General features: G+C 40.2%; 1 protein-coding gene across 1 annotated transcript in view; it reads right to left on the bottom strand.

The window, feature by feature from the left end:
• Positions 1-760: 760 nt before the first annotated feature.
• Positions 761-13,323, bottom strand: part of LOC117236339 (zwei Ig domain protein zig-8-like) — a 107,809-nt gene continuing 95,246 nt past the window's right edge. The window contains exons 5-7 of the mRNA XM_033499182.1: positions 3,735-3,921; positions 2,671-2,792; positions 761-1,044 (exon numbers count right to left, since the gene is read on the bottom strand). Of these exons, the coding sequence (XP_033355073.1) occupies positions 932-1,044; positions 2,671-2,792; positions 3,735-3,921 (422 nt within the window). The 3' untranslated portion in view covers positions 761-931. The remainder of the gene's footprint in view (positions 1,045-2,670; positions 2,793-3,734; positions 3,922-13,323) is intronic.

Raw genomic sequence — 13,323 nt, 5'->3', positions numbered from 1 at the left:
TTTATGTACAGGCCATCGAGAGGAGAAGAATAGAACGTTTATTACTATTCCTTATCTTTAAACTACTAGTATTCGCAGTTGTTCGTCGAGAACATTCATGTTTGTCCTAACAAATGCATGTTACGGTTGCTATTACAGTTTCAACTTAATTATTCATTCACTGGTACAATTACTATATGATTAAAAATGGATACGGTCAGGAATACCGAATAACATTCCAAGTATTTGACGATCTAAAATCGATTTTGATAGCGATTACTCTAGAAAGAAAAATGAATATCGTATAGCCTAAATCGTGTAACAAACGCACAACGCAACCTTTCATTCGCTTTAACACTAACACACTTACACGTAACATTAACCATTTATCAAGAACAGTTCTTGTAGAAACGAACAAGCATTAGAAAATTTTCAACGATTTGTAATAATTTGCAAGTTAATTAAAATAGGATAACAAGAAGATATTAAATTAACTAATCGATATATTTCAATATAAGCCAAACCTCGTGAAAGACAAAGGCGCAATTTGTTTTAGGTGAATCACATTTTATCATGTTCTATTCTCTGTTACAATCTATCGAAACATTACAAAACTCACACGTCTGTTGCATTAAATCGATATGATCGAATAGTAACATGCATTTTTTTAGGTTCGGTCGGTTTCGTAAAACAAAATTTCCACGAGATATACTTTGTTGCCGGATTGCAATGACATAAGTTAGTATTCACAACGTCGTTCGGAGGTGGTTTTGCGATATTGTATACAATGCACACTAAATTATTGCGTACAATTTATTCGGCAGTTTTCTTCCATCGTAATACTGATCCGTTACTAGAAACGCTTTCTGGCGGATATGCACAAGAGAGAGCGATGCGAGATAATGTGCAATCATAACCTCAAAATGTTTCGATGAACTTTATGGCGAGAAGATCATCCAAGGAGGAAAACAAGGCTGGCGATTGTGACGTACAGACTTTTTAATTTTTCGTGATTCGTTCGCGCTGCGTTCCATTGATCGTGGTGAACTGCTGCTTGCTTCTCACCTACGACGAAGAAAATATAAGAAAATACATAAGGATATGAAAATCAAACGGTAAATATTCGCGATTAGAAACTTGTTTATAAAACGTTCGTCAAATTGAAGTGAAAGTGAGTTTGTAGCAGTATCGGTCGGATTTAAAGCTTTCATTTGAAAGATTAAATTTTGAATTAGTGGAAAGTTCTTAAACATTTTTAAACTTAATTCGATCAATTCATTTGGTAACCATAAGCTTGCCGAAATTAATTACTTCGATTATGCATGAAGTTCTACTTTTGGAACAGTAATTAATCTTCTATGATCTGAAGTAAGTAAAGTTTTAAATTGGCATCGCACCAATTGGAATGTTTTTGATCTTTAATTATACGAATGAAACGAATAACAGATTACTGTCCTTTTTAATTAAAACGCATAGTTAATTCAATCGGAATCGTTTAATTGTCATAAACTGTTTAATTTAGCTAAAATAGATTGAGCATTCTATAAATGTTATATGATTCTTGCGAGTAAATATCGATATTTACGAAATTTAACAAATTTCTCAAAGTCGAAGCAACATTTTCGGAAGACATTATTTAAAAATTTAACAAAATGACTCGTCATAATCCGATGTTACGTTATCCTTGATTTCATGGTTGGCTTTAATTTTGATAAATTTTGTAACGACGACGTCTGACAATAAATACCACTCTGTCGTTTACTATACTGTAGACGTTTACTTAAAGCTGGTTCGTAAATAGACTAACGAGATTACGCATTCTATACGATTGTTAAAAATTTCACCAAAGGCAACGGTTTTTATGCTACGTATTCGACGATCGTGTAACTTACAAGATGTACCTAAGCTTCAACGTGCATTTCCACATTCTATGTACGATTTATTTTAAAAATGAAAAAGTCAAGTGGATACTTGGTAATTTTTTAATTTCTTAAAAAACTCGTGGATCGAAGTAAGGAAAAGAATATTGATTTGTTGAGTGACAATTAGAATTTTGACTATATGTTGTATACAGGGTGGTTGGTAACTGGTGGTACAGGCGGAAAGGGGGCGATTCTACGCGAAAAAAGAAGTCGAAAATATAGAATAGAAATTTTCTTTTTTTAATTTTTTTTCTTTTTTAAATTTTCTTAAAAATCTACAGCGAGATCCGTTATAACGAGACGCGATATAGTGCACGCGTACCGAGCGAAAATTCAAAGTCGATTTTCTCGAAAACAAAGCCTCGAACGAAAAATTTTTATTCTATATTTTCGACGTCTTTTTTCGCGTAGAATCACCCCCTTTCCGTTTATATCACCAGATACCAACCACCCTGTATAATACAAAAAAAAATACCTAGCGTGGCTACGTTTTAATTTTTCATTAATCTTCTATTTATGTATCTTCGCTATTTCAAACGAACCTCGCGCATTTTTTCCCGAATCTACGAATTTCGTTTTAAACTCCTTTTCGATCGTTTAAATATCAGGCTTTCTATTTTAAACGTTGTTCCCCGACATTTTATGCCTCTTTATTCCACGTTTATCCAGTTACCAAGCGGTTGCCTCTATTTTCTGTACTCGTCGTAGAACAAAAATCCTTTTTCAATGAAACTTAAATTTTGAACGTATGACCTTTAATTCAATTTACCATTCAGGACGTGAATATGCACCGCGGCGGTACTAAATTGGCTCACTGAGCATGAGTATTCGCCGCTGTCAGTCTTTTTCGCCTGCTCGATATATAGCTTGGTCACCAGATCTTCGTTCGACCTGAAAAATCAGTTGTCACGTTACATATCGGACGTACTTGTATATTTCCGCTGTTTGATCGTAGGATCATGGAGTATCGACAACAAAATTACAGTGGACTATGTATACCGCAGAAACTATACATATTGTTACCAGATTCCTAAAATCGGCCACTAAATCATAGCAGTATCCCGAAATGCAGCGATACAGATTGTAGCCAACGCTCGATGGATATGAATTTGTTACATTTAACGAGACAGCCGAGGCTCCTAATCTAGTAATTTAGATTCTAGCGAAACAGATGGAACCGCACTGAATGCCATCATAAAGGCGGACAGTCGGTCGACAAATAAAGATTCGCTTAACATGTGTATCGTATCTTGATCGGTTAATATAGAATTTGTTATTCGTACAGATTGTAATTTATAGCTACGGTAGGTTCAACAACTGCGATTTGAAAAATTTACACAATTGGAAAAATGTACGAGAGTGGAAAAATTGGGCAAAATACAAAAAAATGATAAAATTAATAAAATTGCACATTTACTTAAATCGACGTACCGATATCGCGCGATCAAATTCTTCGTCTATACCTTGACAAAGTTGGTCGAAACTTTGCAACTTGTGCTCAGTGCCATCGAAAACATAAATTATCAAAAAGGACAAGATAAGGAACGTATGTGAAGGCGGCGGCGGAAGCGACAAGTAGAAATGGAAGTAGCGATTGCAAGAGCACCGAGCGTCTCGCAAAACGCCTCCAGGGAGATTAAACGGTTCGCTCGTTATCCAGAAAGGACATAGGTGAAGGGAATACAGCTTTCGGCAGGCAGACGAGCCGATAAAACGTTACGTGTTCAGTGATACGTGGACACAATTGCACATCGATGAACGAAGGTAAATCGGAACGTCGGTTATCTATCGTAGTTCTGTTCGATCGACCGTTTTGCTACTCTATATGCTCACCCATTAATGTGATAAACGTTGACATGATCCGGCAACGTTTCACCATTTTTCCTCCAGACAGGGTGCGGTATCCTGGAGTCGGGACAAGAAGGTCGAGCAACGCAAGCTAGCTCGATACCGCTTCCGGTTTTGTAGTAACGATCACGTAGTTCGTGTCTAGCTTCGTCCAGAATCCTGATGTCTGGAGCTACAAAACGAATGTGACGAATCGTATCTTACCAAAAACGATGAAATCTTTGTCGTGATTTGATTTTCTGTTCTCTCGATATATCGCGAATACGCAGAGATAGAAATCTTCTTCGAAGGAAAAATTCAACTATCGTTTTAGAAACGGCATAGGGCGGAGAATCGAAGATGTTTGGGACGAATCAGGAAGATCGGATACTCGACTGTCAGATTGTAAATTTTTACGTATCTGTGGAAAATTCCAAGATACATAAATGAACAGAATGCTATATTATGCTATACAGTGCAAAAATATCCAGAATATTTAATATCCACCCAGTGGATATGTCAATTTTCTGCCTAATTTCCATTTTCTAAGTTATATTCATAAAAATATGAATTTGCATAAATACCTGTAGTTTAGCAATTACAAATAACATAAGATAATCCGAATATATAATAGCAATGAGTAGTATAAAATACTTGATATAGTTGTTAGCTTGGGAGGATTTAAATCTTTGGGACGATGCGATTTCTGGCGAAATTTGGATTCAGAGAAGCCAAGGTTCCCGTTCGCAGTTATAATTTAGCGCGAGTTGCATTCTCCAAGGATCGTCTAATTCTGGTCACATGGCACTGGGACACTGGGTATTAGGAAACACGCGGCCTGCGTAAGCTACAAAGTGCTCTGTCTTATTGCTCGACCACGAGATGATACTATTTAGGATTTAACAACTCTAGACTGAGAGTAATCTGTATTCAGGAGCGCCAAGCGGTACGGAACGAATCTCAGACTCACGTCTGCGGATTTCTTCGAGTCGATGTTCTTAAATAGTAGCTTGGCGCGAACCCTACGAATCCGCGACGAATCCCTGGATTTATCCGCAGGATTTCCTAATTTCCAAGTTCCTGCAACGTAACCTGTTCGATGCTCTTCGTTTATTCGGTCATCTAAGATAAAGTCCTTTTTTCTTAAAACTTGTTCCAGACTCTGGAAACCTTTAAATTATGTTTCGAATATTTAACGTTCAGTTCAATTTTTCTTGACGCGTGATGCGGTTCTAACACGAAGGAAGAAATTCCAAATTAGTTTATACTCCTTGCTGCATCTGTCGTTTCCAACAAATAAACAAGATCACAGTAGCTCGTCCTATTATCTCTCGTGACGGTCCAACTTCTCGTATAGTTAGTTATTTCGTTAACGCGTATAGTCGAAATTCGATTTCCTACAGTCATAATCGTGCGATTCGTAGCAAGCCACGCTATAACGCAGCGAGCAAAGTTCTCCCATTTCCGGGAAAGCAGATTTTCAGGCAGCCGCGCGTTGTCGCGATTGTTTTCCCCAGACGTGCGTTTATTCTTTCGCGAGGGCAAGCAGCTCCCATTCGATAATTAGGTAGGGCGAACGCGAAGAGAAGTTTGGTGGGAAAAGGCGCAACAAGGTGTTGCGTTCCTTTGGTTAAAAATGAGAAGGAAAATAAAAGAACGGAGGGTACGTGACACGGTACGTGCTCTCGTTTCGGCTCCCTCTCTCTCTCTCTCTCTCTCTGCTAGGTTCTGCAAGATTCCCCCGACGTAATTGAATCTTTTCAGGCACGAAATTCAAACTCGTTCCAGCATAGCCGCGGAAAACACTACGTTCCGTGCGCATTTCCAATCACAGGCCGGTGAATGCGGTTTCCACCACACGATCGTGTTTGTATACAACGTAAACTGGCTCGCAAAAGCGTTGGAACACTTGTAGATACGTAACACTCGAATATGTTATTTACGTGATACTTGTACATTTAGAAATTTCATCGGCATTGTCACGAAAGCGACGGGTTGGTAACGTTCGAAATGTGAGAAAATATATGGAAATTAGGGGCATTTAATAAAGGCAACCTGTGAAATGCTTGGTATTGTATTATGTATATGTAGTTGGAATGATTTTCGATTGGACATTTGAAAATGTTAAAAGCACAGCTGTTTGTTCGGCTAAGCTTCGTCGTTGATGACGTTGTCGATAAATTTCGTTATTATTCGATCATGACGGTTAGTTTGATGAACCGGTTCAAAGGATATATCCGTCGAAAGCACGTGAAAATGTAGCTTGTGCAGTGCATTAATTGGTAAACTGGAAATCATTCACAGCGTCGATTATTTCCATATCGTACGTTGTCTCTTTTGTTTGGGATATTTCCTTTACTAATCCAATCGCCGAAGCATCGAAAACTAACAACAGTTGTTTGGCTCTTGATATTTTTAAATCGAAAGTGTCATAGTTAAAAAATGCGTAGTTGGAAGGCACGCGATGGAAGGTATAAGTGTATGAAAACTTGTAAAATGTCAGCGCAAGAAATTGACGGACGAGCTTCACCAGAAGATCATATTTCGTTCCTGCAGAAGATAAAACTTCGTGGTAGAGTAACTTTTCACCCTGAGCGTATCTTATGCCTATCTGACTCTCTGTACGAGAAGGATCATCATTCGGTTGGCGATGACAAACGAATCTCAATCTCTACTATTCTACCATAAACTTGATCTCTGAAACAATTCCAAGCTCATTCGAAGCAAGTTAAGAGTTATGTATTCGAACGAATCGTCTTTCTACGTATATAGCTACGTATATGGTTCTATAAAACTCAAACTGAAACGTCTCCGATGGTGAAATTAAAAGTAGACTTTATACAATGTCACGTGCGCGAATTCAAACGCACGCAGAGCTTTGCGTGTAAAACGTTGACGCCTATGGTATTCGTAAAGTCAGTTTGATGACAAATAAAACTTTAGCGTTAATACAAAGATGTTTGAGGTGGATAGTTCGTGCTTGCTGCTGCGGTATAAGATTTTTATTTCCAACCGGGATGGGAGGATTGATTTTCCTATCAACCATTCGGACCGCTCCCTTCTTCTTGTCTAGGAATCGTGAAAAACAGGACTATGAGTGCCAGGATTCGAACCTGAGTCTGCAGCGTTCGTAACCAATTACGCTAACCACTGCGCTGCAGTCGTCCGGGCAGAAATCGTTGAAAAGTTTAAATAAATATCAAGTATACGGTGAGAGGTCTTCTGCGCGAGAAGACAATAAAATACAAATTAGACTACGAAGTTTTCAGCGAAGAAATTCCAATTCTTATTCTAATTCTCGTAGTCTAATTCGAAAATAGTTCGAAGTCCACGGGATAATATTACGGGACGTTTCCATCGCTATTGACAGAAGAGGTCGAGCTTCTTGACGTTTCTCTCGATCACCAAAAAATCGACATACAAAATCCCGCGAAATAACAACGGATGTTTTCTAATCTTAGGGCGATTGCGTGGCTCGAACGGTTGACATATAACTTTTATCGCCACGTATATTTCGTACTACGCCTATCGTTACTCACGTCTCCACTGCTTTCTTATTCGCAATTGTACCTTCGATACGATTCCACTTCGCCTACCGTCAGGAATGACATATCGTATTTGCCTCGTGCTTTCATCTGCTTCCAACAATTTTCAACATCGTCGATTCACCGTCTATAAGATACGCAAACGCAAGAAACTAGTAGACGCACGTACGAGCATTATTACCGTGCGTACGTTGGTGAGTTTGCACGCTGAAGCAGACGTAGTCTGTCAAAGCGATCTATCAGAAATAACAATGGAAAACAACGACAAAGGCGACAGTGGGATAATTATCTCCGCTCGTTTGCGAGTAGAATGCTGCAAGTGCTCAAGTTCTCAGGTAGAATGCCGCGAGTGGTGGAAAATATCGAACGATCCAGAGGACGAAGGAAGCACGAAGCCGCGATTGCTTGCCAGAGGAACGTGTCTTAAGTACACCGTTGAACGGGCGTTGACAACGATAAAGGCGGCTAGAAATCATCTTATTGTGCTTTCGCGGCGTACTATCGATCGACGAAGCTTTACAGTGAAAGCTTCCTTCGCCACGACCTAATTGAACGCGCGTCTTGTACGCGAACAGTGATTCATATCGCGTGTGAAGTTCGACTCGCAAGTCTTCGTGTCTTTTCACGTCGAACGAGCGCAAATTGTCGCGCCACTCCGACCATCTGTCTCGTCGATCGCTGAAAACTCAGGTAAATACGCGACACGCGCCGAAAGAGAAGATTTTCCTGTCCGATCAGGTTTTCCATCTTCCCTTTTACGAGCGTGCCAACTGTGGATATTGCGACAGTAGTCGCAGCCAAATGATCGTAATTGCACATTTTTAGTTTACCTTTTTATTTTTCATACCTTTCTTAATGTTTCGGAATACATCGTTTTGTATCGTGATCGTGTGCAGTTAACCCTTTAACCTACGATTTACTTTCGAGAATTTTGGGCCGAAAATGTAAACAAGTTATTATATATTATATTATATTATTATATTATAAAAAATTTTTTTTTAATTTCTTTTTTAAAAATTTTTTAAATTTTTAAAAAATTTTTTTTAACGGATCTACAGCGAGATCCGTTATAACGAGACGCGATATAGTGCACGCGTACCGAGCGAAAATTCAAAGTCGATTTTCTCGAAAACAAAGCCCCGAACGAAAAATTTTTATTCTATATTTTCGACTTCCTTTTTCGCGTAGAGTCACCGCCTTTCCGCTTGTACCACCAGTTACCAACCACCCTGTATATTATATTTGGTCCGATCATTGTACTGTGGGCTACGCCCGTAATATTTACGTTTGGTCCGATCATCTACTACGGGCTATGCCCGTAATATTTACGTTTGGCTCGATCATCCTACTACGATGTGGGTTAAGGGGTTAATCTCGTGGAATTAGCAATCGATATATCGCGATAGGTTGCATCGCTTTCGACATAATTTTTGGAAAAGCCGCGTTACTTACCAGACAAATAATCAGATTCTTGGCTCAGAGGATACAGAGTGTGAAATTTATTGCTGGTAGTTTCTCGCGTATGTTGCAAGAAACCGTAAGTAAATCGTACGATCTTTAACAGAAATTTCCTACCACTAAATTATTCGCACTTCGTACAGAAAGTACGAGGAAGAATCATCTTGAAATACGTCGTTCGTATCGTCCTAACGTCTTTTCATCGACAGATACTTTTCTTCGTAACACAGGTGTAATATCTATACTTGCGTAATTCGATTTCCATTACTTCGATAGTTCGTTGTCAATAAAGTAAAAGCTGGCGAAAATCGGTCAAAAAATAACGAACGAGAGTAAAGTAACTATTATCGTTGAAATAGACTGGACTAAATGTATTTCTATTTGCTTGATATATGCAGCGGAAGGAAAGCTTATCGGATGGAAATAGTATTAGCCCCGTTGATACTCTAAATAGTAACGCGTTCGATCGATAGTATAGTTGGTTTTTCCCAAGTGTATCGGGGAGTTCCATCGATCAAGATGTTTCGAACGATATCGCGAGAAAAGAGGGTCGAACGGTGTTGGTGTTTAGTTTGTTCCTTTTCTTGTTCTTGTTGGAGATAAAAGAGTTCCTCGGGGTTTCGCGTGGTGCACCTTATCAGAGCTTCTGCTCGCGAAAGGGATAAAAATCGCCGGAACGACACGGGTGGTGTCGATACACCCTGGGTTTTTGCATATCGCGTTTATGCTGCAGATATTTTCGACTTTTGTCGTGTCTCGAATCTGATGGAAATAAATGATGGATCTGAAATCGAAGGTTCGACGCCACGCGATAAGAAGAATACCCCAGAGTGCATCCTTCCCCTCTTTGCTCGTCCTTTTTGCTTTTACTTGGCAAGAATCTTCTTGCCTTTTTTTTCCATAATGCAATCGATTCACGCACGTTTACCATAATAACCTGTCGACGATTTCTGATTCGTTTTACGCGGCGAGCGAAATTCGTCTAACGACGAGGCAGTGGTATATCGATGCGTCTAGAAGGATGGTGGGCGGAAATGAAAATAAACGAAGCCGTGATACGATTTATTCGAACCCATATATAATCATTTGCAATCGTTTGCAAAGTTGCATGTGTATCTAATAATTTCCAGAGGTAAATCGCTATCGCGTTCGTTATATTAGGCTGGCAACTAAGTGATTGGGGATTTTCTCAGTACCACCTAATGACAAAATCTGCGATCACTTAGTTGCCAAGCGAATACATAAATACTAGTCGACGGTGATATTTCGAGAAATTTCGGAATAGCATTAAATCGACGTTGACGCGAGAAAAAGTTAACTTACGTAGTTGTGGTAAATAAAATAAGACGACGTAAAATCGTAAACAGGTTCTTAGATTATTCCGTGTTTTAGTTTCGCGCAATTCTTTTATTCATGGTATTAATCAAACGTTCATGTAAAATGAAAAGTATTTCGTACAGTGTGATGTTTAGCCAGAGATGAATTATTCATCGGCGGAGAACTTCTTGTAACGTAATCTATGAAACATCCTGCTCACGTTGACCCTTACTTCGGATACTATCCTCCTTGCCTCTTGCTTACCTTAGATATCGTGCTTACCTCGGTGTTGTTGCGAAATAGCTGCGAATCATCTTTAAATAAACCACCTTCGTTCGCTTAAGAAACACTCGCCTCTTTCGTACGAAATTAGCACGTTGTAAAACCATTTAAAAGAGATTCTCGTTACCTTTGCGCGAATCTAACCTTCCACAAAGCTAACCACAAAGACGGAAATAATCGAGTAATCTCTTGAATGTTAATTTCCAAATAGCTCTTCCTAGAACGTTCCGTTTGATTATTTACATTGGAAATATAATCTCACTTGGTAAAATTTACCGCGATTTTACCGCGATTTTCTGCAACAGATTATCGCAACGACATAATTCTCCGGTTGTATCTCGATCTTCTGTTCAACCAAAATTCATAATAATTCAAACTTAGATTTTTACGGAACCTTTCTTTTCGTTTCGTATGTGACAGACAGGATTCGACGTAAATGTACACTGTAAGTCTGAAAAATAACACGTATACCAGAGAAGATCTTCTTAAAATTGCGCACGATATGTTGGCTGAAACTTTAAAAAGAGTTTCCTGCAATATCATAAAGGATGTAGCGTACTTTTAACAAAATTAGAAGATTATCGCAATTTATCGTTTCTATTTCGGCTAGATTTGAATTTATTATGTTCTCTTCTCGGTACATTGAAATTTCATTTAATCCAATTATCCACTTTCTACTATTAACGATGGAAATAGTCGATCCCATACGCTGTATTCCGAATTTCTCTTCCACCGTTCAACCTTCGCCCTCTCAACCTCGATGAAAAAACGAAAATTGCCGTCGAAATACCGCCGATTCGTTTACCAGGCGATTTATTTAGTCTGCTTTATGTTGGAGCTTTTTGGTTCGATGGCTTATAGTTTTACGAATTTAATTCCGCCTAACGAGCACGCGGAAACACATTAAATCTCGGCTAATTCGGTACATAAAGGCGGAGACCTCGAACGTATTGACTCGCGATCGAACGTATTGACCCACTGCTTCTGCAAAACTGGCCGACATACACGTTCGAAGCCACTGAAAAGCGGCAGTGTTGTTCGTTTTTGTTGCGAGCCACAGTTTCTCAATTAACCTTTTATTATCCTGCTCATAAGAGCGATCGGGCAACTTGCGGTCGTAGTGGCGAAATTACTCGAAAAGGAATGTGCGACGGGTTGCTGGAAAAATCCGAGTTCGGCCATCTTCTAATTAAACGGATACTCTCCGGCTGCCGATAGCCTTGGAAAGAAATAAGAAGAACGGAAAGGGGAAAGAAAGGAGCGGAGAGACATAGGCTGGACCCAAGTAGCCGCCTGGATACGGACACAGAAGGCGAGTGGAGAGAAAAGGGTGGGTCGGAAGCAGTGTGCGGGGGATGAAAAATACCGTGTCGAGCTTAAGATTCCGTGAAGTCCGACAGAGCGAGGACTTTCCGGCCGGAAGCTTGCGGGAAACTCTTGCTACTTTTAACTAGATTAAACGGAAGTTCCGTGTTCCCTGGTCTTCCTCCGTTCGCCGCGACAACGGCTATAGAGAAAATCGTGGGGACGTCGTGGAGACATGGAAAAAGGGGCGTGTTGCGTGCAAGGGAACTGCGCCGAGCGACGATTCGGACGAAGGAGCGACTCGCGACAACGTCAATTTTGTTTCCTTCTCGCTTTGTTCTCTCTCTGATATCTTGCCCCTGGATTCGTCGATGCGAATCTTTGCATTTTCGCGGTGCTCGTGCGGCGGGAACAGTCGAGCGAAAGGAACATTGATCAAAGTTGGCGGTGCAATGCATTTGCGACGTATTTGCCACGTATTGGCGATGCATCGGAGAATTTTTCCAGCGGGTGAGAAAGATCGTGCGGGCTTCGTCGAGTGGAGAACGCGCATTTGTCATTTCGTCGTGATTTTTGTCACGGGAATAGGGAGCACGCGATAATAATATTTTAATACGACGTAGTTGAAACTGGAAAGAATCTTGAAAGGAAGAAAGACCGAAGGAAGACGATTTTCGAGGGTAGTCGATAGATGGACAAAGTTTGGAAAAGAGCTGTTGAGAAACGATATTTGAGTATCCCCGGTGCTTTGATATTACGACCAGTGAAATTCTTAAAATTACGCAGAGAATATAAAAATCAGGGAGAAGGAGAATTTTGTTAATATAGCATCGATCGACCGTTTACCGAATTGTGCTACTTTCGTAGCGCCCTTTTTCTCTGTTCTTCCTTTTATTTCCTCCCTTCCTTCTCCCAACGAAGAGCGTCAATTTTCTCCTTCGTTATACTACGGCTCCAACTTTTTATATTTCTACGGAGGAATCGTATAATTGTCCTACGCCATCTCTGGCAATAATCGAGACGGAGAGCTGGAAGGAATTGACCCAAGTAAGCATTTTCCGCCGGGATGTAAAAACGGCCCTTAGGAACACCCTGTTCCAATTGTCGTGTGTATACAAACGAAGGGCAAGAAGAAATTGCGAATAAATTTCCATGGATAAACCGAGGCTCTTTAACTCGATCCGATACTCGACCGAGGTCTTTTCAAATTTCGGTAAACTTGCAAATTCCCCTTGACTAATCTCGATGGGGCATCTAATAAAGTTAAAAAACGATGGATCGATAAAGGGAAGAAAGAGTCGTGTTCCGTGAGCAAAAGGTCCACTCTGTTACTTTCTCGTGACAGGGTTGTCGCGAGTTTCCTATTAACCGGCGGAATAACAATTTTTCCAGCGTCGAAGCTATGCCTGGTGAATTAAAGATCAAGCTGGCTCGTGAAGCTCGGTAAACGTTAACGAGAATTTAAAATGGGCCATCCTCGAGCGTCCGTTAAAAGTTTCGACGTGGTCCGGGGGACGATCTGTAAACCGAGTCGCGAAGAGAAAATAGCAATTTGAAGTAGGCAGCCGCTTCGTGTTCCGATGTGGAGAGCCTCGGAGAGCTCGAGAGTATTCGAACGCATCCTCGATACGCCGCCAGCCCAATGGTTTTTCGATTTAAAAAGCGAGAACCAGTCGATAATTCAGGGG

Source organism: Bombus vosnesenskii, unplaced genomic scaffold, assembly GCF_011952255.1.
Source record: "Bombus vosnesenskii isolate JDL3184/JDL3185 unplaced genomic scaffold, Bvos_JDL3184-5_v1.1 scf7180000013348, whole genome shotgun sequence".
In the NCBI taxonomy this organism is placed as follows: Eukaryota; Metazoa; Arthropoda; class Insecta; order Hymenoptera; family Apidae; genus Bombus; species Bombus vosnesenskii.
This window is presented reverse-complemented; position numbering and strand designations above follow the sequence as displayed.